Source organism: Anoplophora glabripennis, unplaced genomic scaffold (assembly GCF_000390285.2).
Source record: "Anoplophora glabripennis isolate ALB-LARVAE unplaced genomic scaffold, Agla_2.0 scaffold45, whole genome shotgun sequence".
Classification (NCBI taxonomy): Eukaryota; Metazoa; Arthropoda; class Insecta; order Coleoptera; family Cerambycidae; genus Anoplophora; species Anoplophora glabripennis.
Window position 1 is genome coordinate 1,833,392 of NW_019416437.1, and position 25,175 is coordinate 1,858,566.

Here is a 25,175-nt window from a genome sequence, read left to right on the forward strand (position 1 = left end):
TGGTATTATCTGGCATCAGATGTTGAATTTCTTTTTTTATTATGTCCTGGTTTTCTTCTCCAAAACGAGACATTTTTCGTAAAAAAACACTAAACTTTTCACTTTGACACCGTGCATATAAAATGACATTTGTTATCCTTTTTGAATTAACATACAAAGCCTACTGTCTCTTCAAAACAATCAAAAAATTTTAATATCTTTATATTTTTGTCGATATTTTTTAAAAATTCAATTAAAAACTGGAAATTTTTTCTTGCACACGAATATTTTTTAGAAAATTATCCCTCGTCTTCGATTCGGGAGAATTTTCAAAATATTCGTGTGCTCGAAAAAATGTCCAGTAATAATTGAAGCTCTAGTGGTATTATAAGTGAAAATTTTCCTATAAAGATGGGCAAAAAATGATGGGAACATATTGCCAATATACTGAATGCAATTCCAGGGGCCTCAAAAGACTGGAAACAGTGGAGAAAGGTAGATTCGTAAACCCTATTCAAACATTGTTTTATAACGTACATTCCTAGTAGATTTGCATGTAAGCCTAAAATATATATATACGCTTTTTGTTTAAAACCTGGCAAGACATCAGAAGTAAAGTGAAGAGCAAAAAAGCTCAGATAAGCAAATATCAAACGTGTACTGGAGGAGGACCTCCACCTCCACCAGCAGATGTACTCTCCGAAAATGACGAAAAAATTCTGTGTTCTTTCTCCGTATGTAGTTGTAGGGAGTGAAACGGTTCCAGAGACGTCTGTATACACTTTGATTTTAATCATGATAATGATCAAACACAAGAAATTTGTGACGATCATACTGATGAAAATGAAGTCCACGAGGACCATTTATACACCAAGAATATAGATGATACAGAAAACCAAGAGAACGTGAATAAGTATTCAGTACCTAGTACTTCTAAGGATAAGGATATAACGGGATTTGCAAAAGCAAAGTCTATTACAAAGGAAAAAAGAACCGTTGCTGCAACCAGGCTTCTGAATAGTGCTAATGCTACAACAATTTTAGCTGAAACTTCAAAGAAAGACTTAGAATTAAAAGATTTATATTATACTAAAAAACTAATTCTTCTTGAACGACAGACAACAGCTTTAGAACAACTTGTAAATATCTTAAAAAGAGATGTTTGAATTAACCATTGGGTATTAGTTATTTTTTAGTTCCTTTGCCATTGTGATTTGTTTTTTAGGGAACAATTTAAATGTAATGTATATAGGTATACAGGGTTATTATGGAGAAAGTGGCCATACTATACCAAGTGATAGTACTAATAATTTTAAGCAACTCTTCATGTAAACGTAGTCTAAAATGCATCGTTTCTGCGATACAGGGTGCAAAAAGTAAAACTGAAGATGATTTTTAATTTATACTTTCGAGACGTTTTAAGATAAATTCATAAAAATTTGCACATCACCATAACATTTTGCGTTCTTTAATCGTATGGCCACTTCCTCCTGAATCACTATATTTATATTTTAAAAAAAATGTTTATTTAAATATATTTCTGTTTAAAAAATAAAAGAATATGTTACTGTAGAAATTATTTTATTAATCATTTTAAGTATTTTGTTATGTAACAAATTTATGCAAAATAATTAATAACATTTCTTTGTGTACGTCGTCCTAAAATTAAATCAGGATTGATGCGACCAACATTTTCATCAATAAGTTCCATATCTATTATTCCAAATTCTAAAATTTCTTCATTATCATCATCAATAATATATTCTAAATTATTAACTATGCATATATTGTGTAAGACAACACATGTGTTTATAATTGTTGAAGCTTTCTCTAGGGAATAATGGAGAACTCTATGTTTTAGCAAACAACGAACAACGGAATCTCATTTTTAGCAAACCATTGCAACATTCTATTGTTGCTCTAGTTGATTTATGTTTCATGTTGTACATTTCCTCAATATTTCCTTGGGGATTTTGTAGTGGAGTTAATAACCAAGGTCTGAGTGCATATCCTGAATCACCTAAAACAAAATATTTGTATATATGATAAAAGTGAATTTCTACATAATACAACATTACGTCTACAATTATTTACCTAGCAAAAAATAGCCTCTATTTCCTCTGTTATATAAGTTTCTTAAAAAAGGTTATACGTTGCTGCTATTCCAAATATGAGAGTCATGACAACTTCCTGGGAATCTCGCATTGACATGAAGAATTTTTAATGAAGAATCACAAATCTAAATACAATACTATTTTATTCAATTTATAGCAAGGGCTAGGTTACCATTGTTTAATTTATTAGTATCAATTTATAAAATAATATACATTTTTTTCCAGCAGGAAGGCAAACAGTAGTGTTATACACAAGTATCTTAGGTAAGTATATGACAAAAAAGAGNACATGTCTGACTAAAACTTTAGAAATTATTAAGGAAAAGCTATTTTTTATTTTTCACTTTGACACCCCGTATCTTTTTTTATGCGACTAGGGATATAGGTACGTTAGATTAAATCAACTTATTTTCATTTAAGGAATCTCTGGCATCATTTGTGCCCCTTCATTTAAATACACCCTGTATACAGTGCTCTATTTTTAAAACCTAACATAGGCCAACTTTTTTATTTGAAGTGGTAGACTAGTACTTCCAAATGCAAAGTTGTAGGAAATAACTTGATTAAGAAAAATTTACAAATAATTCTTTCCGGTGTTGTCAGGTTTCTGCAGTAGCTACTAAAACGATATTTTTTTAAATGGCAACACCGTATTTTTTTAACATAATTTGACAAACCTTCAAATTCTAAATAAAAAATGTTGTCACATTTCCTTATTGGAGTAGCCGTTTTCGAACAATCAGAAAAAACAACGAAAATAATCTGCAGTCGGCAGGAACTAAAAGAAGCTAAAACAGCAATAGTACAAAAAATTGTGTAGTTTGTAAGGAGCTATCATTATTGTATTGTCATTGTGTTATTTGAAAGCTGTTGTATTTGAATGTGTATAAAAATAACGTTTTAATTCAGCTGCTAAGATGAATCAGTTATTTAATCCAAAAGAGAAAGTTAAATTAATTTTTGTTCATGTTAATGGCTTATGTATACGCAATGCGTACGCTGAATTCCACACAAGACATCCCGATAAGTCTTTTCTAAATCCGGAGTTTTAAGAACTAACTTAGTAAAACTGAAAACAACTGGTAGGATCTGCAAAAGGCTGAAAATCATATTCGCAATTGAATTAAAACCTTACTTTACTTAACACAATGACAATACAATAATGATAACTCCTTTCAAACAACACAATTTTTGTTTAATATCCAAGGCCTACTATTGCTGTTTTAGCTTCTTTTAGTTCCTGCCGACTGCAGATTATTTTCGTTGTTTTTGCTGATTGTTCGAAAACGGCTACTCCAATAAGGAAATGTGACATAACATTTTTTATTTAGAATTTGATGGTTTGTTGCAGAAATCTGGCAACACCGGAAAGAATTATTTGTAAATTTTTCTTAATCAAGTTATTTCCTACAACTTTGCATTTGGAAGTACTAGTCTATAACTTTAAATAAAAAAATTGGCCTATGTTTTAAAAAAATAGCACTGTATAATATAATAGTATATACAGGATGTTAATTAGGTATGTACAATAAATTCAACAGACGATTATTTCAGTGATTTTAAGACAAGAAGATACAGAGTGTACTTTTGTACTTTTGTACACTTTTGTACACGTAAACTTTTTTAAAAAAATTACTATTTCGTAAATATATTAAATACCCTTTGCCCAATTTTGTTGTAATTTGGCAGTGTTATTTGTAGTGTCAAGGGGCCAATTTAAACCTAACTTGATTAGATTTATTAAGTCCAATGGCGTCCCGAGCGGTACCTCAACGAATATTTTTGACGAAAAAAATGTACGCCAGTGACTTTTTTGTAAATTTTATATCTTTTTTGAATTAAGCAACTGAAAATACAACTTTTTTGTCCCTTGAATATTTTTCGTATCTTGATTAATTTTTGTAAAAAAAAAAATTAAATCCACTTAATTGCATATCCCTGGACCACACGAGAAACATGGGGATAAGTTTCTTTTGGAAATTATCAATTTTTTATTAATAACATGTAACATCTAAATAACATAAAGTACAAATAACACTGTCAGATTACAACAAAATTGGGTAAAGGGTATTTAAGAAATTTACAAAATAGCAATTTTTTAAAAGTTTAACACCCTGTATCTTGAAAACAAAGCATCTGCGGACAAATGTTTATATGAATTTTTTTTTGTCTTAAAATCACTCAAATAATCGTCTGTTGAATTTATTGCACATACTTATTTAACACCCTGTATAATATATTATCAATTTTAAATTAATAACCAACTTCCCTGTCCATAACGTTTTAAATACTTTAAGATATTGGCAATAATTTCATACCTTTGTTTGTCTTCCGTTGTATATTTCTCCAATTGGGACCTACTCCTAGTACCTACGGATAAAAATAATGTAAGTAACATTTATATCAACGATAACAAACAACACAAAGTGCATTAAATATATTTTATTGCTGCAGGAATTTTTTCCCCAGGCCGGGCCACATTCCCTTGCTACAGTCCTGGATACAAAAAGGAAGACTCATTATTTTGGCTTAGATATTTTAATCCTTTAGTCGGCCAATAATCATATAACAGCTTACATACACGATTTATATCTCAGACAATATTGACACAATATTATTTATTAGGGGACCAGGTATTTCCCGTCGCAATATGTGTTAATTTATAAATCTTACGTTCCTATAATTTGTATCTTTAAAATAAGATTTTTTACCTCCAAACGTAATAAGTTAGATGGATCATGGAAATAAGCTTGAATTACTACCTTGGCGTGTAAACCATCTGGAAGCACACTCAATAGATATTCATTGGCACTAATGTGCCGTGAAACTCTAGCAGTTATCACTATTTCTCCTGCGGAACTTTTGTGTTCAGCAGCTTTTATGGCATATATTGGATCACCAGTCATCAAGTAATGAGAATTCTCTTCGTCGCCCACCAAGGAAAATACCAAGTGACCAGAAGCTACGGCCAATTTAACTAAAACAAATATTTATAAAATTGTAACATTTATTTTTTAGGCGGATCGTTTAAATTCACTCAGGAAGGCCCATCCTTCCAACAAAGATATAGTTTTTCCGAAGTCAATCGAAGAACCAATAATTTCAAGGTATGTACCCGACTCGGTCGCTAAGCAGCAACTCGGCATTGAAATATTTGAAAAACTTGTTCCCACATTTATTTAGCCAGGTCTGGTCGAACGAAACGTGCAGGTGGTAGAAATGTATACGCTCAGTTCAAGAATGAGCGTGCTGGCAAAGAGCAATACGCACTGTTGTTATGGTCCATTGCGTCATAAAATTCAGTTGTTGACCATACCCATATGCAGGTCTGGTCGAACTAAACGTGGATGTGGTGGAAATATATACGCCCAGTTGAAGAATGCGAGCGAGGGCAAACGAAAAGAAATTACATTGGGCCACTGGGCAATAAATCTCAGCCGTTGACAAGTGGTCGACAAATTGCCTAGCAGGCAGTGCCGTAATGCGGAATTTGGTGTGATTCAGGTAATTTTAATTTATTGTAGGCACCTTCTATTAATCATTCATATTACAATTGCGAAAGGGAGAAATAAGAGGAATATTTGGTTTACTAACATTATTACAACATGGCATTTTGGAGACCTTTTGAAACGGAACAAAACGAAATTTACCATCAATATAATAAAATTGTTTGAGGACATAAATAATTAAAATATGTTGTTGGTCAAATGAACGTATAATAGAAATTTTCTACACATTATATACAAATTATTATGATTTTCTACCTTTAGCAGAAAACTTTTTTAGGGACGCCCATGAAACTCATTAAATTTGATTGCTCGGTTTTTTTATGCATGTTCAACTGACCTCGAAAAAACTATAGTCTACATTACGTTCTTGCATCCAAATTTTAAGGTGATTTAATTACCTTTATGAAAGTGACTTTAATTAAAAAATATATATTTTTCTATTACCTCTCGCATTTTTTATTCTAATTATAAAGGTATTAAGCTCAACATATTCAAAATATTTTTGTAGTAGCCTTCTCCATAATTCCTAATGAACAATCAGTAATTATTTAGGTTTATTCTAATAATCTTGAAATAAATATGTTAAGGTCACGAAACCTGTTTTCATAAGTAATTATTTATTTTTATTTCTCAACTACCTATAACACGGATCACTTTTCTCTAGAAAATCAATCTTCTGTCTATTTGTACAATACAGCGAAGCCTGAGCTTTTCTGTGACTTCTCCGCAAACAATAAATGTTTTGTATAGAGGGTGTTTCAATTAAAACTTCCCCTGTATGAGAGCGATACATTTCGATTTGTTGTGGCTTGACCATTCAGAAGGTTTTATAACAGCAGTGGAGGCTAGCCTCCGTTGGAGTTCGTAATCGTTCGGATCAGGATCGGAATCTACGCAGATCGGATAAACTGTGCAGAATAACAGATCATTTGGCACGGTTAAATAGTAATAAATAATATTAATATAAATTAAGCGTTTTTGAAATTAAATATTATTCTTTACATTTTAAAATTTGAGAAGCACAGATAGTATTTAAATCTTTTGGTAGAAATATAATTTTGAATCTAGTAGAAACTGCTTTGACAATATTATCTAAAATTTTAATCTGTATTGGGCAAAACCTTTTAATTCAAGCAAAAGAAACGTATGTGATTTCAATGGACTATTAAAACTGTCTGCATGCCCATTAACTTTTATTACCAACTCTTTAATTATTTTGTTTTATATGATGAACGCAAAATTTCCCCACAGTGCTCTTAGACCTACCTCTAACCACGACATCCACGTCAGTTCGATAACTTCCGTAAGATTTTTGTATAACCAAAGAACAGTCAATGGCTTCGTGAACAGCATCCCGCATACTCAACTGATCCGACACCTTCCACAGAGCGATGAACGCGTCTCCTGAGAACTTCAGGACGTCGCCTCCGTGCGACAGAATCTCCTGAACCATAGCGCCGATGTAATTATTAAGCACCTGGGTGAGGCGAGAAGGACCACCTTTTCCTGACTTATTGTACTTCTCGCACAAGTCAGTAAAGCCTGATAGAAAAACATTCAATTAATTAAAAAAACAATCTAAAAAATGTAAACAATAATTTTTTCTAAATAGGAATGGAAGAAAAGTTGGTACTATTGTGCAACAGAGAAAAATGTGGAGATCAAAACAGCGAAACTTTATCCACCAAATGTTTCTCCTTTTCTTTTTAATTAAACAAACATCAATAATAACAGTCATAGTAAAATTTCTTTTCACGAAGGAAACATCTTGGTCCAGTAATTTTGTATTTATTCATGATACATATTGCAGTGTATATATCGACTTGAGACAAGGCTCACGATATGTGATCGCAATACCGTCTTGATACAAATCTCCAAGTCTGTAGCAGGCTTAAATGGTAGGTATCGGTTTTTTATATGTACCGTTACCAAACCACAGTTTGAGTTAAAAGCTTAATCTAAATGTAAGAAAATGTTTTCTACACAATCATGTTTAGTGAAATTTCTAAAACACAGTAATGGAGATATGTGGTAATGGTGAAATTTAATTTAGTTAAAGAGGTTGGAAGATCTTCGCAAAGGCTGCCTTTTCCGGGACTGGGGACTTATGGTGGGGGAATTATTATTTTAAAGCAGACTAAACTGCAGTATAGCCTCGATTATAACTTAATTTATTCGTATCGGACGGACGCATTGAACAGTCGAATCGGACAAAAATAGTTAATTACATAATTTTAAATGGAGCAAGGTACACTTGTTCGTATCGCCCGCATCGCATAACGAGAATTATTTTCTTCTCCTGTTTTTCTTCTTCCTCAAAAACGTATGCAATGGCGAATATCTCTTCATCTGAACTGTCCATTTTGACAACAGGAATAACACTGAATTCTGCAATACGTTAGGCAAATCTAAATGTAGTGTGCGATGTTAATAAAAATAAAGATTCGTTCGATGCATCCGATACATCCGATGCGAACAAATGTGCGCTTACCTTAAACTTCCCAACTGGGCAATTCAACAACAAAATTGCATAGTGCTGGTTAGGTGAAAGTTGTAACAAATCGACAGCATACGCAGTAGTAAGTATACATCTTTATCTTCTTACATACAGGGTCGGAAAGTCCCCATGGTTCATCGGCCGTTACGTGAGAGCGATAAAGTAAGTCATAGAAATCCGTGCGATAGAGAAAGATGGCTATAATGAAGGCGTCTAATGGTCACCGCCCATTTCGCCCTTCCACAAATAAGATGTGGATCTTACGAACGCCATTCGAAACGAATTAATTGACAATTCATTTATTATAAAATGACATCATCGCTTACTACGATACTAGTAATTGTAGTGAGTAGTTGTTGTACTTGAGTAGTAGTGATAATGATTGTCAAAAATTGAAAAACAAATTTTTGCGTAAAAACTATGAATGCTACAAAATTTTACCAAGGGCACGAAAATCTCGAAAAATGACTAATGCATCAATAAAAATAAAATGAATTAATTCCAGTCATCCAATAAAAAGTTCTGGTAATTCTTGTACCAAGACACTCAAGAATTTACCACTAGCCCAAGGCAGATGGACGCGGTTGCTTCATCAAAACATGAGTTTTACTTAGAAATAAGTCCACAGCAAGTTTCATTAAAATCCATCGTAACATTCTCCAGATATTACAAAAAAACATATATTTTTTCAAGAACTTTGACAGTGAATAGCAGAGGAGCCAGGCATTTTTTCTTAATGGATATTAGGTCAAATCGTCTTCTTTTGAGTCAAAGAATGTCGCAGTACCTTTTTGATCATGTGCTTATGGGACACCCCTTTATTACGAACAGACAAGTCACGTGACCGTCGAGCTTAGGCAACCAACTAATGTCATCTTGATATTATTGTTTTAATTGTGCTCTCTTTGTCAACACTTTTAGAAATGATTAAGAAAAACACCCACAAAGAGTTTAGAACACGGTGGGATGAAATAAACAGCTGTCAATTTGCTAAGCAGTTCTGAGGATACCCCAGCAAAGACACAGCCAAAAAGTACCTGGCTATGTCCATCCAGGATAAGCCTTCGCCTGGTGACGGGTATTCAGACTGGACACTGTTGGCTAAGGAAACGCCTCTACATTATGAGGAAGTGCAAAACACCTCTCTGTAGAGGTTGTAAGCAGGAAGTCGAGACAATTTTCCAATATACTCTGCTACTCTGCTATACTACGCGGTCGAAATTATAGAGAGTGACTCAGACATAATATAAAAACACTATTACCATAATGCGTATAAAATATAAAATGATTTTTATACGGTTCAATATTATTTATCTTTGTGCCGCTCGCTACGCACATCGATAGAATCTATAATCGTCTATAGACCTGAGTTACACTGAACGTCGATCTATATTCTATCGCTGTCTTTTGCACTTGTTAGGGAATAGGGAAATGCTTTTTTAGTGGGAGAAAACGGACTTGATTTATCCGTCCTGAGAAACGTCATAGTATAAGCGTAGACGAGGGGTCTAATTCCATGGCTATAATAAATTTATAAATTAAAAAAACACAACTGGGATGTTTTAAAATGCTGTAATAATTAAAATGGATCAAAGTGCCGGTTATAGCAAACCGTAAAAAAATATTAGGTTATGTTTTATTATCTTTTTTCAATATTTTCTATACTTTGTTGCCTTTTACGCAGACACGCCAATGGATTTTCGTTCCCGGCACGCTTCATCCCCCTTACTAGTCCAAAAGCTAGCAATGAGTCACTCTCTATAATTTCGACCGCGGAGTATAGTAAACTGGTGTCTCGGCAATGGAGAACGGTGGCCTTCTATAGCCTACATCAGAGAGATCCCCTTGAGTAACGTCATTACCTTTTTCTCCTTGATAGGTTGGTTGACGGCCCAGGAGAGCTAATCTCTCACTAGGAGAATACACAAGAAACCCAATGGGGTTTAAGTGCTGTAACTCAGTATACTGAATTACCCTCCAAATTATTCCAGAATCCAGAATATTGCTTTAATGACTTATAATTTTACCGAAATGTAATTGCCAACATGAAGGAAATAAAATTACTGTTTCAAACGAAATACTGGTCACGTGATTTATAATCATTTATGAAGGCTCTGTATTTACCTGAGACATCTCCAAAAAGCAGGCACCCATCGAATTCCCTCTTAGAGTAGTCCCTTATGTTATAGATAATTTCATCCGGTACCATGGAAGCCATAATCCTGGTGTGGCCTTCATCGTAGAGTGTGAAGTAAGAAGCTCCACTTCCCTGATTCGCTGTTTGCTTCAGCTCAACCAAAGGTACAGCCCGACGATTTTTCCAATCGGTATTTCCTGATTTCGTGACGATGTCGGTGCTCATTTGCCAGATGACATCATCAACTTTTTTATCCGCTGAAAATAAAAAACATGATCTGCAAATGTGAGGAACGAATCGTTGTATTCAATACTTGGCTCCAACATTTTCAAAAGTGCTTTGTATAAACTAGTAAATTAAAAAAAATTGTTTTGATCGACAACTTTCACGTTATAAAAATGACAAATGTCAGTATTATAGACGACATATAAGTCTCATAAGCAACTATTACGTTGCTCACCATCTGATTCACCTAAGCTTATAAAAAAATAGGGCTAAGTTAAGATTAAGATCTATTCCAAAATATTGAATTTGAAACCTTGAAACAAAGTTATGCACATTATTTTCTCTAATGGTGTAGCCCTTCCCCCAAAGCAGTGTTGGGCAAAATTAAATTGTTGGACAATTAAAAATTAACAATTAATTAATTGTTAATCACGCCGATTGGAATTAAAAATTAATTAATTGCAATTGTGAAAACTCGCGATTAGCAATTAATTAATTGTTAGTAGTGAGTTTTCACAACTAACGATTAATCAATTGTCAAACTTTTTAAAGTATTTAATTAAAAACTAATAATTAAAACTTATTGTATGAAAAGCATAGTGGGACCAAAACAAAAGTGTAATGTAAGTTATCAATAAAATATGTAGGTATGTAACGAATAAAAGGTCGTTATTTTTCTTTTTATCAATTTTAATTAAACATATCAGATCAGATAAGTTCAATTATGACAATAATTTCTTAATTTTAGTTTAATTTTGTGAAAAATTTTTTGATTTAAGTTATTTTAGACAATCACTTATCAATTTAAGTTTAATATTGACAATCACATTTTAGTAATCGTTTTTATACAAATATTTCTATACAAATATATGTTCACATAAAATTCAAGTGCTTGTCTGTATCGAAGCAGGATAATTAATTGTTAGTTTTAATTGTTTTTTAATTGTAATTGATTATAATTGCAACATAAAATTAATGTAGGTAAACCCAAATGAATTAATAGTTCAATTGCAATTGATTTTACCTGCAATAAATTAATTGCAATTATTTTTTTAATCAATTAATTAATTGATTGAAAATTTAATTGATTAATGCCCAACACTGCCCCAAAGTTTTCAAACTGTTGTAAAAATATAGTCAACAAGAAAAATCTTATTTTCTGTTTATTATAGAAACATTTTTTATTTAATAACTTCAAACCTTTTTTTGGCTGAGCTTCTATCATTGTTTAATTTTTTTGTTTATAAAACTATTATGATGGTTATGGAGTATACAGCCTATTTTTTATTAATATATGTATGTACATATTGAATGTGAAGTTGTTTTGAGACAGTCAAATAACGAAAAAATGCAAAATTATGTGTAGTATTTATAATAGTTACGTATATGTACACAGGGTGCTTTCTAAGTCATAAAAAATATTTAGGAAAATGACTTTAAATATATTTATTTATTTATTTAATTTAATTCATCCAACGAGATGAGAACCCTTTTACAGGATGAATAAAAACACAAAATATGCAACATAAGAGTAACATAATTACAATAAACAGCAAAGTGGTATAAAGAAAGACAATAAAAACGGAATAGAACATCAAAAATAGTTAAAAAAAAACANAATTCATATGATTACAACTAGTTCCTAAAGACCTACACTTTCAGAACTGTACATAACATAGTAAAGTACATGTACTGGGTGTTCATATGGCTGCTACATTAAATTACACCTGTGGAAATGTATGTGAAATTATTGTGACATTATATAAGATGTTACAATTTCTCGACCTTAAATCGCTAGTAGCTCGAAAACAAAACTTTTTTCGAAATTACAAAAGTTAAAAAGTGCTTATTTTATTTATTTATTTATTTATTTATTTAATTTAATTCATCCAACGGGATGAGAACCCTTTTACAGGATGAATAAAAACACAAAATATGCAACATAAGAGTAACGTAATTACAATAAACAGCAAAGTGGTATAAAGAAAGACAATAAAAACGGAATAGAACATCAAAAATAGTTTAAAAAAACAACGGCAAAACAATATAAGATAAATAACAATGATATAACAAATATTACACAATGAAAGACAAAAATAAAACATGAGTTATAAAAATAAAACAAAGATCTTAAAATGCGTAAGCACGCTTTATATCCGCAATCGTAAAGTTAAATATATCCAGCCGTTTTTCAATGTTACAGTAATTTCTTAGCATCATATACAAGGGAGACCACTGCAAAATATTAGTACGGGAGTAGGGAACAACAAATAAATTATTAGATCTGGCGTTGGCTCTAGGAACTCTGTAGCTAACAACAGAGGTAAGCATAATGCAATCCATACCATTGTTAACAAGCTTGTATAGGAAAATTATAGAATTCATAATCCTCCTTCTAATTAGACTGCTCATTTCAAATCGTTTTAACAATAAGTCTTGTGAATACCCTCTGGTAGGATAAATCCCATCCAATATGAAACTTGCGGATTTCAAGAACCTTCGCTGTACTTTCTCTAACGCCGTTATATGACAATTATAACTTGGAGACCAAATTACAGAGCCGTACTCCAATTTAGGCCTAACAAAGCTATTAAATAATACTCGTAATGTAGATATGTTTTTAAAATCTCTACTGTTACGTAGTATGAACCCCAGATTCTTGTACGCTCCAGCTATGCATTCTTCCACATGTTTAATGAATGTCAATTTGCCGTCAAAAATGATGCCAAGATCTTTAACAAATTCGGGCCGATTGAGTATCTGATTATTTAAAGTATAATCAAAACAAATTTTACTATTTCTACGAACAAATGACATAACATTACATTTGGAAGCATTCAAGGGCAGTCGATTACAATTACACCATACATTAAGCAGGTTCAAGTCATGCTGTAGTTGCAAACAATCGGATTTGGAGTTAATATCTACATAGAGCTTGAGGTCATCAGCGTACAGCAAGAAGTGAACATTTAGATCTTGGGCGATATCATTAATATACAAGATAAAAAGCAAAGGTCCAAGTATGGAGCCTTGCGGCACACCAGATGTTTGATTAAAAAACACAGAGCTGTGACCACGGTACCGTACAAACTGAACACGGCGGGAAATGTATGATTTTAGCAACTGGAGAAAGGATCTACTAACACCGCAAGCTTCGAGCTTATACAACAGTTTACCGTGGTCAAGCCTGTCAAATGCCTTGGAGAAGTCAGTATAGATGACATCCACCTGACCCCTCCTATCCAGCGTTTCGGCAATAAACTGGGTGCTACATACAAGGTTCGACACTGTGGATCTGCCCTTCATGAATCCATGCTGTTCGGGAATTATCAAGTTCCTTGTGTAAAAGGAAAGGTGTTCATGAATTAATATTTCAAATATTTTAGAGAAGTTGCATAAAATGGCAATAGGTCGGTAATTCTCAACATCATTCTTATTGCCTTTCTTAAAAACAGGACATACTCGGGATTGCTTCCATAAGTCAGGAAAGGTATTGTGCTTAAGAATAAGGTTGAATATTTTTAAAAGTGGTTTACAAAAGATGGCAGCACAGTCTCTTATAATAAACGCAGGTACATTATCCGGCCCGGTTGTCATATTTGCTTTAATCTTTCTTATCGATTTTCTAATACTGTCTTCAGTAAAAGATGTAATAGCGGGTATAGCGTTATTATTAATGTGATGTATAATATCGGGTTCATAATTCGAGGATGTAATAAAAGAGTTACTAAAATAGTGGGCAAAAGCGTTCACAATGTCCTGGGGATTTTCAAGTTTGGAATTATCATAATTCATGCAGGATGATATACAAGTAGAGTTTTGCTTTGAATTAATGAAATTCCAAAATTTTTTAGTATCATTTTGTATGGAACATTCAGCCTCCTTAATATAATTATTATATGCAATTTTTATAGAACATTTAAACTGTGTTCGAAGACGTTTAAAATGATCGTAATCAACCTGCAGTTTTGATTTTTTGTAAACTTTCCAAGCTCGGTTTTTGATTTTTAAGAGGTTTATTATTTCTGTGTTAAACCACGGCGAAAAACATTTACGTGCAGGTGTTTTCGTGGGAATATGTTTCGTAAAAGCATAATTTATTTTGTCGTAAAAGTGTTGAAGAGCAGTGTTAACGGATACGTCGGATGGTAGTGACCAATCAATAGCATTGAGTTCGCTATATAAACCGTGATAGTCTGCCTTTTTAAAATTTAAAGATGGAGAGTCTAATATAGGAAAAACATCATTGTGAGGACCAGACATGCAAGTGTCTATACATAGAGCCGGATGATGAGGGTCAATAGGTAATAACGGCTCGTAGGACTTGCGTACGGAACAAGGGTCAGTACTAAAAACAAGATCCAAGAGTCTATAATTCAAATCATCTTATGAAAAAAAGTTTATATTAACACAAGTCCAAAAACCACGTGCGTACTTGTGCACTGCATATTTTAAATTTTTTATAATCTTCCTTCATGACCTGACATAAGATTACTTTTAGCATTTTTTAATTTAAAACTCAGTTTTGAAGAAAATGCTAGTTTATAGTTATTTTTATTTTTTTATATCATACATTATTGAATTATTTTTAATAAAGCTTTAGCTCGAAATTAAAAAATGTTATGAAACATATTTTGTCAGGTAAAGAACGAGGATTAAAATTTAAAATATCAATGGCGTGCTTATTCATAAAATAATTTGAAGAAATATGAAATGTTTAGGAAGCACCTTGTATTACCATATATCCGTTATTAAAAGAGAAGTAAACCACAACTTGTCTTCTAATCTATTTTAATCTTGTCGAGTCTAAATTTTAGTATTTTTTAAGATAGCGCATGTAGAAATAAGCTAGCTTGAATTGGGCAAGTTTAATCCAATTTCTCATAATAACTTCAAATTTATGTTCAATATGTTCCAATTTACAATTTTTCGAAAGAGGATAACCAACCGAAAAAAAAAATTAACTAATACATCCTAATCTATTTTATTCTTGTCTGATCTAATTTTGATTAATCGGACACAGATAAGCTAGCTTAGGTTAGGTTACGTCAAGTTTATTCCCATTTTCTTCTTCTTTGAAGATTCGTCTTTAATATATCCAAATTGTCCATTGTAACAATTATTATAACTATATTGTACCATTCTTATACATAATGAGGAAATGTGTAGCGTTTTGTCACTGAATTTTATTCTACAATGAAAGTTAATACGAACCGTATAAGCAATAAAGAATTGTTTCACATCCCTTTGAAAATCGTAGACTGCCTTAGGAACTGATTTATTTTTAGAAAAAATAAGAAACCAGTATTTTTCAAAATAGATTCAAGCAAACGTGAAGGTACCATGTACACCATAACATTTGTTTATGTTTTCAGAATTCCATCAAACGACACAAACGTATTTTTCCCCGCAGTATGACATAAAAATTTTATAAATATGTATAACTTATAGGTAAACAGCATCTCTGGTATGTAGTACCTACCATTATTTGCACTTCATGTGTTATCGATTATTGATTGTTTCTGATAAGGCTTATCTTCAAAGACTACAAGTTGCAACACTCCTTGTATTTGGTATTACATTACTAACGTTGTATCGTGAAAAGTTCAACCTGTATAAAACGGAGAATAGTAAAGAATATAAATCTCCTGGAATACCAATAATTGTACTACCTATGTGAAGAGTAGTTTCTTGAATAAGCTTATTGCTCATATAGGTAAAAGATCAAGGTCGCTCCGCTAGCTTATCCAATCTGGTTTAGTATAACCTCCAAAATTGCCAGTTTCAATAGTTAGATAAACCATTACTGTGAATTTTATCTGCTACTCATGGTGAACCTGTAAGATCCTAAAATCATCAAAATAATGGTAAGTTTTAAAATTGTAATTACTTTATCTAAATGCCATAACACGGAAAACACGACTTATTTTTTATATACCTATTACTCAAATTTTAATAAATGAACTATAAAATGAATATGAATATTTGCATGTATTATCTATATTTGCGCTGAATATTTACACAGATACACGTTTCATTCGCATAAAAGTGCCACGTAACATTATATCAAGAGGTGATTCATTGGGCCATTCTAAGAAACAAGGATGCCCATAAACGGTTCAGCTTTCAAATCAAAATTTTAAAATATATGGAAAATATAACATTTACACAAATATCTTTGAACATGGATGAAGATGTTTCAAGCAGACTAATGAAACTTAGGTAATTACCACTTAATATATCCCAAATTGTCCATTGTAAAAATTATTGCACTTGAACTATTCTTCTACATTATGGAGTGCTTAAATCAAAATGTGTAGCGTTTTGTATGTATGTTGCTTTCTTTAAGGCTTTGTCGTACCCAACAATTATGATTCCGTTCATTTTTTAAAATAATAAAAGCTACGGCTGCCAGAATAATATCATCGTCGTTCGACGACATTTTGTCAACTAAGTCTTGGTGGGACAACTAGTTGTCAACTGAAATGTTCCTTAAAGCGGACACAAAAGTTGTCGACATTCTGAAGAACTTTTTCGGTGGAAACGATGGGAATAAATTTGACTTAACCTAACCTAAGATAGCTTATCTGTTTCCGAGCTATTATTCATAAAAATTAGAGCAAGCAAAGATAAAATAGATTAGGATTTCCTCGGTCGGTTATCTTCTTTCGGAAAATTGCTAATTGGAACATAATGAACACGAATTTGAAGTTATTATGAGTTTATTTCTACTTGTCCTATCTTTACTAAAATTTATAATCGACAGGATTAAAATAGATTAGAATATAAGTTGTGGTGGTTCACTTAATAACGGATATAAAGGTGCTTCCTAAATATTTCAGATTCCTTCAAATTATTTTATGAATAACACAGGCCACTGTCATTTTTAATTTTAATCCTCGTGCATTACCTGACAAAATATGTTTCTTAGCATTTTTTCATTTGGTGCTAAATTTCTTTAAAAAATACATTAATGTATGATTAAAGAAAATAAAAATAACTTTATAGACTAACATTTTCTTCAGAACTGAGTTCACATTAAAAAATGCTGAAAAGAATCTTATGTCAGGTAATGAAGGAAGACTAAAGAAAAATTTAAAATATCGAGTACACAAGTACGCCCCTGGTTTTTAGACCTAGTTAATATACACTTTTTTTCATAAATTGATTTGAAAAATAATTTTCCCAAATATTTTGATGACTTAGGAAACACCCTGTATACATATATATAACTATTATAAATACTACACATAATTTTTTCGTTATTCGACTGTCTCAAAACACTTCTCTTAAAATTGGCGTGTACATAAAGCAGAAATTATGAAGAATTGAAGTTGATCTTCTACATAATTACTAACTTTAAAGTTGCCGAAGTGGGCGACTATTTTTTTTATAAGAAATCTGTATAGGAATAAGGTATAGGCTATATACTCCATATCCAATTTTTTGTAAACAAAAAAATAAAATAAACAATGATATAAGCGCAGCCAAAAGTTTGAGGGTAGTAAATTAAGAATCTTTCTATAATAAAAAAATAAGATTTTTCATTTTATAATTCACATCACTTGAGTCTCATAGTAACTTTGAGTATGATATAAATCAAAAGACCTTTTTAGTAGTGACGTCACATACGCCAAATAATAGGCAACCCCACAATGCACGTTGTGAAGAATTTCTCAATATTTTTACTAGATCGATTTTCGATTTTATATTATGTACTTTGGACATAAGTACCAAAAAAAATGGCTTCTTTGCCATGACCTTAAATATCGCGAGATTTTGGCAATATTAAAAGTATTTAAGAAGTGTTTCCAACCCCAAGTGACAAACTAATAGAATGATAGAATTTACATATTTAATTTTATAGAACAATATTGACTATTATAGTAATTAATTAGTCCAATCATTATGTACATTTGGAAAAGAAAGTGAACTGGGAAAGCCAAATTTTTTATTTGTTGTGGGGGGTGCTTAGAAAAGCTTAACTTTAGATTTGAGTCCAAGATTTCCTATGTGCATTTTCCGCCATCTTGGAAAAAGTGGTGAATTTTTGTTTTTGCTATAACTCACTTCTCCGTCAAGATACAGAATTGTTGTTTTTTGTTCCTCTTTCGACGATCTACAATTTAGGTCCTATAAACTTTTCACCTATTATTGTTAGTTTTTGAGATATCGAACTAAATAGATAAAAAACAAGAACAAAGACAACTCGAATAACAAAAAAAAATTCGAAAAAATTTGTTCTGGACTTGATCAAGTGGATTTCTTATGTATTTTGATATGCTGAATCCAAAGCTGCATCCCCCAGATTTAAAAAAAATCGCAAAATAATAGCGCAAAATCACCAAATTCGAAAAAAAATGTTCTGACCTTGATACGCTGATTTCGAGTCTGAAGTCTATTAGCTGTATTCCCCCACAGATTTTTCCTTTAGTTCAGCCTTCGGAACATTGTTTCCTTATCATGTTTCCTTTGATAGGTAAATTAAAATTATTTTATCTTAGGTAAATTAAACTTATAATTTTTTGTTTATCAGTTATTATTATTTTCTAAATTATTGTTTATTTTTTAAATGTTTTTAAATAATTCATTTTCACCGGGGCAATAATTTTTTTATTAATATTTTTTCTTCATTAAATGAACCGTAGGGAGGTGGCAAATACCTGTCCGTCTCACTAATGCCCCTTTGCACCGTTTAGAATTTGAGCCAAGTTCAACTGAACTTGGTTTAATTTCAAAACTAGGTTTTAATAATCAGCTTTTGCACCACTTACTGCCAATTGTAGATTAAATTAAACTGGACTTTAAGAATACTGTTTAGGGATTTTATTATCCTGCTGACTTATGTCCAATTATGTTCGGAAAAAAATATGTCAAAGTCAGATTCTCAAACCTAACGTAATAACCTAATTTACTTTATTGTGATAAAAGATTTAGTTAAACTCATGTTGCACACTAATTATTTCTTCTGGGTTTGGTATTTTTATGTATCTCTGATAAAGCTGAGCTATTGCAATTGATACTCGTACAATTATTCTGGACACTGTTGATATGTCCATCCCTGAAAAGTCTGCAGTGGCAGGCAAATGACCAGCACAAGCATAGAACCGAAGAGCAGTCGGCAATTGTTGAATAGAAGTTACACTATTATTCCTAGAAATACAAAATCATATTAAGAATAAAAAATTTTTATAATTCCAAAATTCTGATTGCCAGTTGCATCGTGTTCATGCCGACGTGTTCGTAAAACTTACATGTTACATGTCACTTGGATATTCCAACTGCTCTTCAATTAAAGTTAGCAGATGTAATGTGGTCCTTTTGTTAACCTAATTCTGCGGAAAAAAAGTCATATTGTCTAGATTATGAAATAGATCATTTCTAATATATATTTGTCTGGGAAATCCATAAAGAATATAATTTCGTGAATATCAAAATCATCCAATACATCAAAGTCAGAATCTGAATCCATTTCAAAGTTCTCAATGATGTCTTAACACCACTCACTCATTCACAGTCCACAGGAAAAGAGGAAGAAATACCTATTTAAAAAAATTATAACTAGTAGCTAAGCACTGTCAATAGTGTCAATTTATGTTTTCTCATTAATCCAAGTTTAAGCAGTCAAATTTGAGGGTTTAAATTAAACTTAGATTAAACCGATTTGAAACGGTGCAAACAAAATGTTATATTTTAATCCAAGTTCAGACTTAATCCTGGATTAAACACTACGGTGCAAACGAGCATAAAATATTACCATTTAACCAAACTTACCTTAATCCATAAGTCCAAAAGTTGATACTTAAATAGGTACAGGGTGTCAAAATGAAAACTTTGTTATCATTATTTTTAAATAGGTAATAATTTTATAATTGCAGCGATGATTGAAATATTTCAGTCAAGGATTACAGATATTTCACTTTGGAAAGATCGTATAGGACAAAACATTGAAACATATTTTTTACATAATAAAATTCATAGCAATTTATTTAGTTGCAGTTACAGTTGTTAGAGGCATGTACCATGTAACGACGTAAACTAGGTAACTCAAGTGCCTGATTCCAGGATAATTCCAAATCTTGCCAGCATTCTTTTTTTGTTGGAACACAGGATTCTGTTCCTGGATAACCCAATGAAACTAGGATGAGTGGCAACTTTAATAATGGTTAAGAGTCCAAAGATTACTTGTAGAAATAAATTTTAAATTTTCCATAAAATAAAATCCCAAATTGGTTATAATAGTGATAGCAAACTTAATTTTTTCTCAATTATTAATTAGATATATTTGGTTTTAGACTATCATCTTTAAAGAACACACATAAATAATGTGCTTACTTCAACCACCACTTAAGTCTTCAGAAGCTAATTACAATCACAGCACCACAGTGATTAAAGGAAAAGCTGTGAGACAACATACTATCGGAAAATATTTAAAATAATTTATTCTAGGCATCCTAGGAAGAAAGGTGTTAAGAAATTATGAGAAGAAACACATCATTGTATCTTGTTCCAGCAGTTATTTTTTCTTTATTATTGCTGCAGTATTGTTACTACAGTAGTGACTTTAAACGAATGTATGCAAATAACTTTAAATGTGTTATTAATGACATTAAACGCACACCTGATAATGTACCATATAAGAACATCCTCTACTGGACTGGAACATTTGGACAAGCTGATTTCTCCTTAGGTTATGGAAGTAAAATATTTGAGGGATGTGAAGTGAGCAACTGCTTTGCTACAGACAACAGGTGCTATCTACCTGTGGATCAATTTGATGCTCTCCTCTTCCACGGATGGGAGTATATTTGGGAAATTCAAGATAAGCCTGAGAATAGATCACAGGCGCAAGTCTACATCTATGTGAATCAAGAGCCTCCACCTAATACTCCCAAATGGATTGGATCAGACAATTTTTTCAATTGGACTATGACCTACAGGTATGTTCTATGATTTATCTCTTTCTTTCTCTTAAAAATATGTCCAAACATAGATTTTGATATAGAACAGTTACTTTTGCATATCAGAAATATTTTTTTTTATGTAAATTATCTTTATAATTAATTTCACCATAAATTTGAGTTGATGAAAAAATAAATTACATTTATTCCCTGAGTGTACTTCAGTTATTCAACACTGTAATCAGATTAATTTTAAGCACATATTTTGCTATACAGATTGGACTCGGACATTGCGTATACTTATGGAATGTACAAAAACTTTACCACTAATTATAAAATGCCAACTGTGGAAGAAGTACAACAAAAGTCCCGTAAAATAGCCTGGATGGTTTCCAACTGCAATCCTCCCAGTAACAGGAAAAAACTTTACGAAAAACTCAGTAAATACTTTCCGATAGATGTCTATGGCGCTTGTGGAACCATGTCCTGTCCCAGAGAAGATTCCAATGGATGTTATGACCTCATAGCAAGGAACTATAAATTCTATTTGGCTTTCGAAAATTCTGTCTGTGTAGATTACGTAACAGAAAAGATGTTTTATTCATTGAAAAGTGATTTTATACCTATCGTATACGGGGGTGCGAACTATTCTAAATTTGCGCCACCAAACTCAGTTATAGATGTCTCAAAATTCAGTTCCGTAGAAGAACTAGCTAAATATTTAAAGTCTGTGGATGAAGACCCAAACAAGTATCTTTCATATTTTGAGTGGAAAAAACATTACATTGTGAAAACAGACAAAAAAAATGCTCTGTGCGATATATGTAAAAAATTAAATGAACCTTTAGTGCACAAGTCTTACGATATTGAAAAGTGGTGGAACGATGGAATTTGTAAAGCGGGAGATGACTTACCTAAGATAATATTCACGTGATCTTTTATTTATCGGAGGACTATATTTTTCCATATAGTGAAGCAAAAAGTGACAGGCCATTATTGTCTAGTACCGCTGAAATTATAACAAAATTAGCTTAAACAGTGTAATAAAAACTAACAATCCAAAGATATTTTTATATAACTAAATGAATAATGGAAAGGTTAACACCAAGTGCACTCGAAAGGGATAATATATAGCGCTAAGTCCCGCACTTGATGCAGCAATTACTTTTACACAATTTTAATTTACTGTTAATTTTCTATTCCGCTACCTTTATAAGTACAAAACGGTTGAAATACTTGATGATATCAATTTATGATTCTTAATATATGCAAATGACATTTTATACTAAATCTAAATTTTAAAGGTAGTGACACTTTAACCTTACACGTTGTCCAAAATACAAACAATAAAAATAAAAATATAGAAACTATATACAAAGACCAGGTTAAAAGAGTATGTCTAGGTAATTCTAGAAATAATAAACATTAGTGAATTTTAATTTATATAATGATACTTTCCAAATATTTTTTTATGACTATGGCAAAATAGATTTTTTTTAATTATGATTTTTTATGAAAATGCCTTATCTCAACTTTGAAGCTTAAATAGAGGTCTTTTAAATGTAAAATTGAGAATTTTTACAAATTGTTGTATAGTTAATTATATATTAGTTAAGGCGCGTATAAACTTGCGAGCTGAGCGGCTCATGAGCCGCTCGCTGTGAGCAGACTGGAGTCGGTTTTTCCGGCGAGCACAAAGCTCAGTGTCAGTTTAGACAGCAAAACTACGTGCTCTCAAGTGTGGACGTGCTTTTTTAATCAAACCATGGCGGATGAAGACCTGCGCCGCTTATAACCATCATAGCAAACAGAGTTTCTTGTCCAAACATCTTTCAAACGAATACATAAACTGAATGGTGCGGTGGATTTGTTCGCGAGCAATGCGGGCTCACTTAGTACTCATGAAAGGCTCGGGCATTCATTTTTTTTCATGTGCGGCTCATGAGTCGCTCAACTCGCAAATATATACGCGGCTTTATACCTACATGTATTATTATACTATTATGTGATACTTTTTATGTTATTTAAGTTATTTCTTATATTTTTTGATATGTATTTAAATTTCACAAAAAAAAATAACTAGTCGTGCAGGTTAAATAAAATCTAAAAGTCTAAAAGTAATGAAGATTTTAATAAGTCCATAAATTTACTAAAAATAAAGATGCTTTTATTTATTCCATAATTATGTACAGCCAAACATTCATAAACTTTTCACGTTCAAGTTTCTCAAAAGAAAAACAAAATTTGATGGATTAGCACTTTCATTTCTAGGTATATTATTCATCCATTGAAGATAAATGTAATGGATCTTATATGCCCAATTGTAATTAAGGATGTTTGACTACACTTTTACGAAAATACCCATTAGTAAGTACAATTAATCGTTATTAACATTTTTACTGACAGATTATGTTGTTTGAGCTTAAAGACAAAAGTTTAATAAAAAGTCAATAAATTAAACAGTTGCTACTTCCAAAATTTCATATCTAGATAATTTACTTGCAATCATAGGTGTTTATAAAAACATATAGTGTATGTTTTAATGGACTGTAAGGCGGAATGAAATTTTCTTTTTTCGTTTAAAATAAAGATTTTTAATTTTTAATTAGTGCCTTACAAGGAGTGACTTTCATAATAATAATAATAATAAATAATAATAATACAACAAAAACAATCTCTCAACTGTTTTTTACGTTTCTAACGTTTCTTATTTTAATATGTGTTCGCACACTCGTTCCAATTCTCAACAATAGGGTTTTCATATTTGTAATAAATAATTCAAAGGACTATCGATCCTATATCACAGATTTGTCAGGAAATCTAAATAAACGTCTAGATCGATCACCATGGATTAATATTAGCATATTATTATTATTAAATATATTTACGAAAATTAACTCGTAATCTAGCTAAAACCATACAAATTGCAAGAATAAAAATAATAATCTGAGCACTTAGAGTGAATTGTCTTAATGCCCTTTTGTGTATTTCGAATTCTAAACATTTAATAGTAGTAATGATGTAAAAGTATAAACCTCAAAAGCTACGATCAAAGAGGAACAAACTACTGTGCTATCTTACATTCCTGGAACGCTGCCGAGACGAAAACATCATATCAAATTGTATGANAGAACGAAGTTTCAAAGCAAAAACCTTGTATAACAGATATACTATAAATATTTACAGAATGAAAACAAAATATAAAACTTATGATATGATTCTATCAAATGAAAACACTAACAACAATTCTCTATCAATCTCAACAAAATAAGTTATTTTTCTATCAAACAAGAAATATTAACAAATTATAAACAAAATACAAATTCTATGATTTATGTACTGCACGCCGAACTGCATTTTTCTCATCTTCATTTAATATTAATTTCTTCTTTCCACCCCCTTTTTTAGGTTTCTTAACGTCTCCTTCATTTTTCTTCTCTTAAAATTTTGAATACAAATGATTCGCTTACTCCAGTATATCTAGAACACATTTCCACCAAACTAGTCTTCAGTTTCATGGGATGATCCTTTTCTAAAGCTTTATAGACATTTAATATTATCGTGTTCTCTTTGTAACTTAATATAGATTTTTTTGTACCCACAGCAGTACATCCAGGCACCGCCTCCTTTTCTCCATATAACGACAAAAGAGCAATAATAATACAAAAAACTTCACTTCACTAGCACAGAAAATATAATAGCATTCACGATTCACAAACAACAGCCCGAAACACACACAGCACACAAATAAAACACCAAAAACACTTTTGTTACGGAGCACAAGAAATATGATTTCACTCACAAATTCTCAAA

General features: G+C 31.6%; 2 protein-coding genes across 2 annotated transcripts; one reads left to right on the forward strand and one right to left on the reverse strand.

Moving 5' to 3' along the window:
* Positions 1-1,829: 1,829 nt before the first annotated feature.
* Positions 1,830-10,620, reverse strand: LOC111691537 (adenylate cyclase type 10-like). The gene is made up of 6 exons (XM_023454556.1): positions 10,550-10,620; positions 10,224-10,493; positions 6,869-7,144; positions 4,856-5,070; positions 4,412-4,463; positions 1,830-1,999 (listed from the first exon to the last, which is right to left on the reverse strand). Exons 1-6 carry the CDS (start codon positions 10,560-10,562, stop codon positions 1,830-1,832), a joined length of 996 nt encoding a protein of 331 aa, XP_023310324.1. The 5' UTR covers positions 10,563-10,620.
* A 5,426-nt stretch (positions 10,621-16,046) lies between these two features.
* On the forward strand, positions 16,047-23,803 carry LOC108917118 (alpha-(1,3)-fucosyltransferase C). Its single transcript, XM_018723575.2, has 3 exons — positions 16,047-16,328; positions 20,757-21,401; positions 21,639-23,803. Exons 2-3 carry the CDS (start codon positions 20,941-20,943, stop codon positions 22,294-22,296), a joined length of 1,119 nt encoding a protein of 372 aa, XP_018579091.1. The 5' UTR covers positions 16,047-16,328; positions 20,757-20,940; the 3' UTR covers positions 22,297-23,803.
* The last annotated feature ends 1,372 nt before the right edge of the window (positions 23,804-25,175 follow it).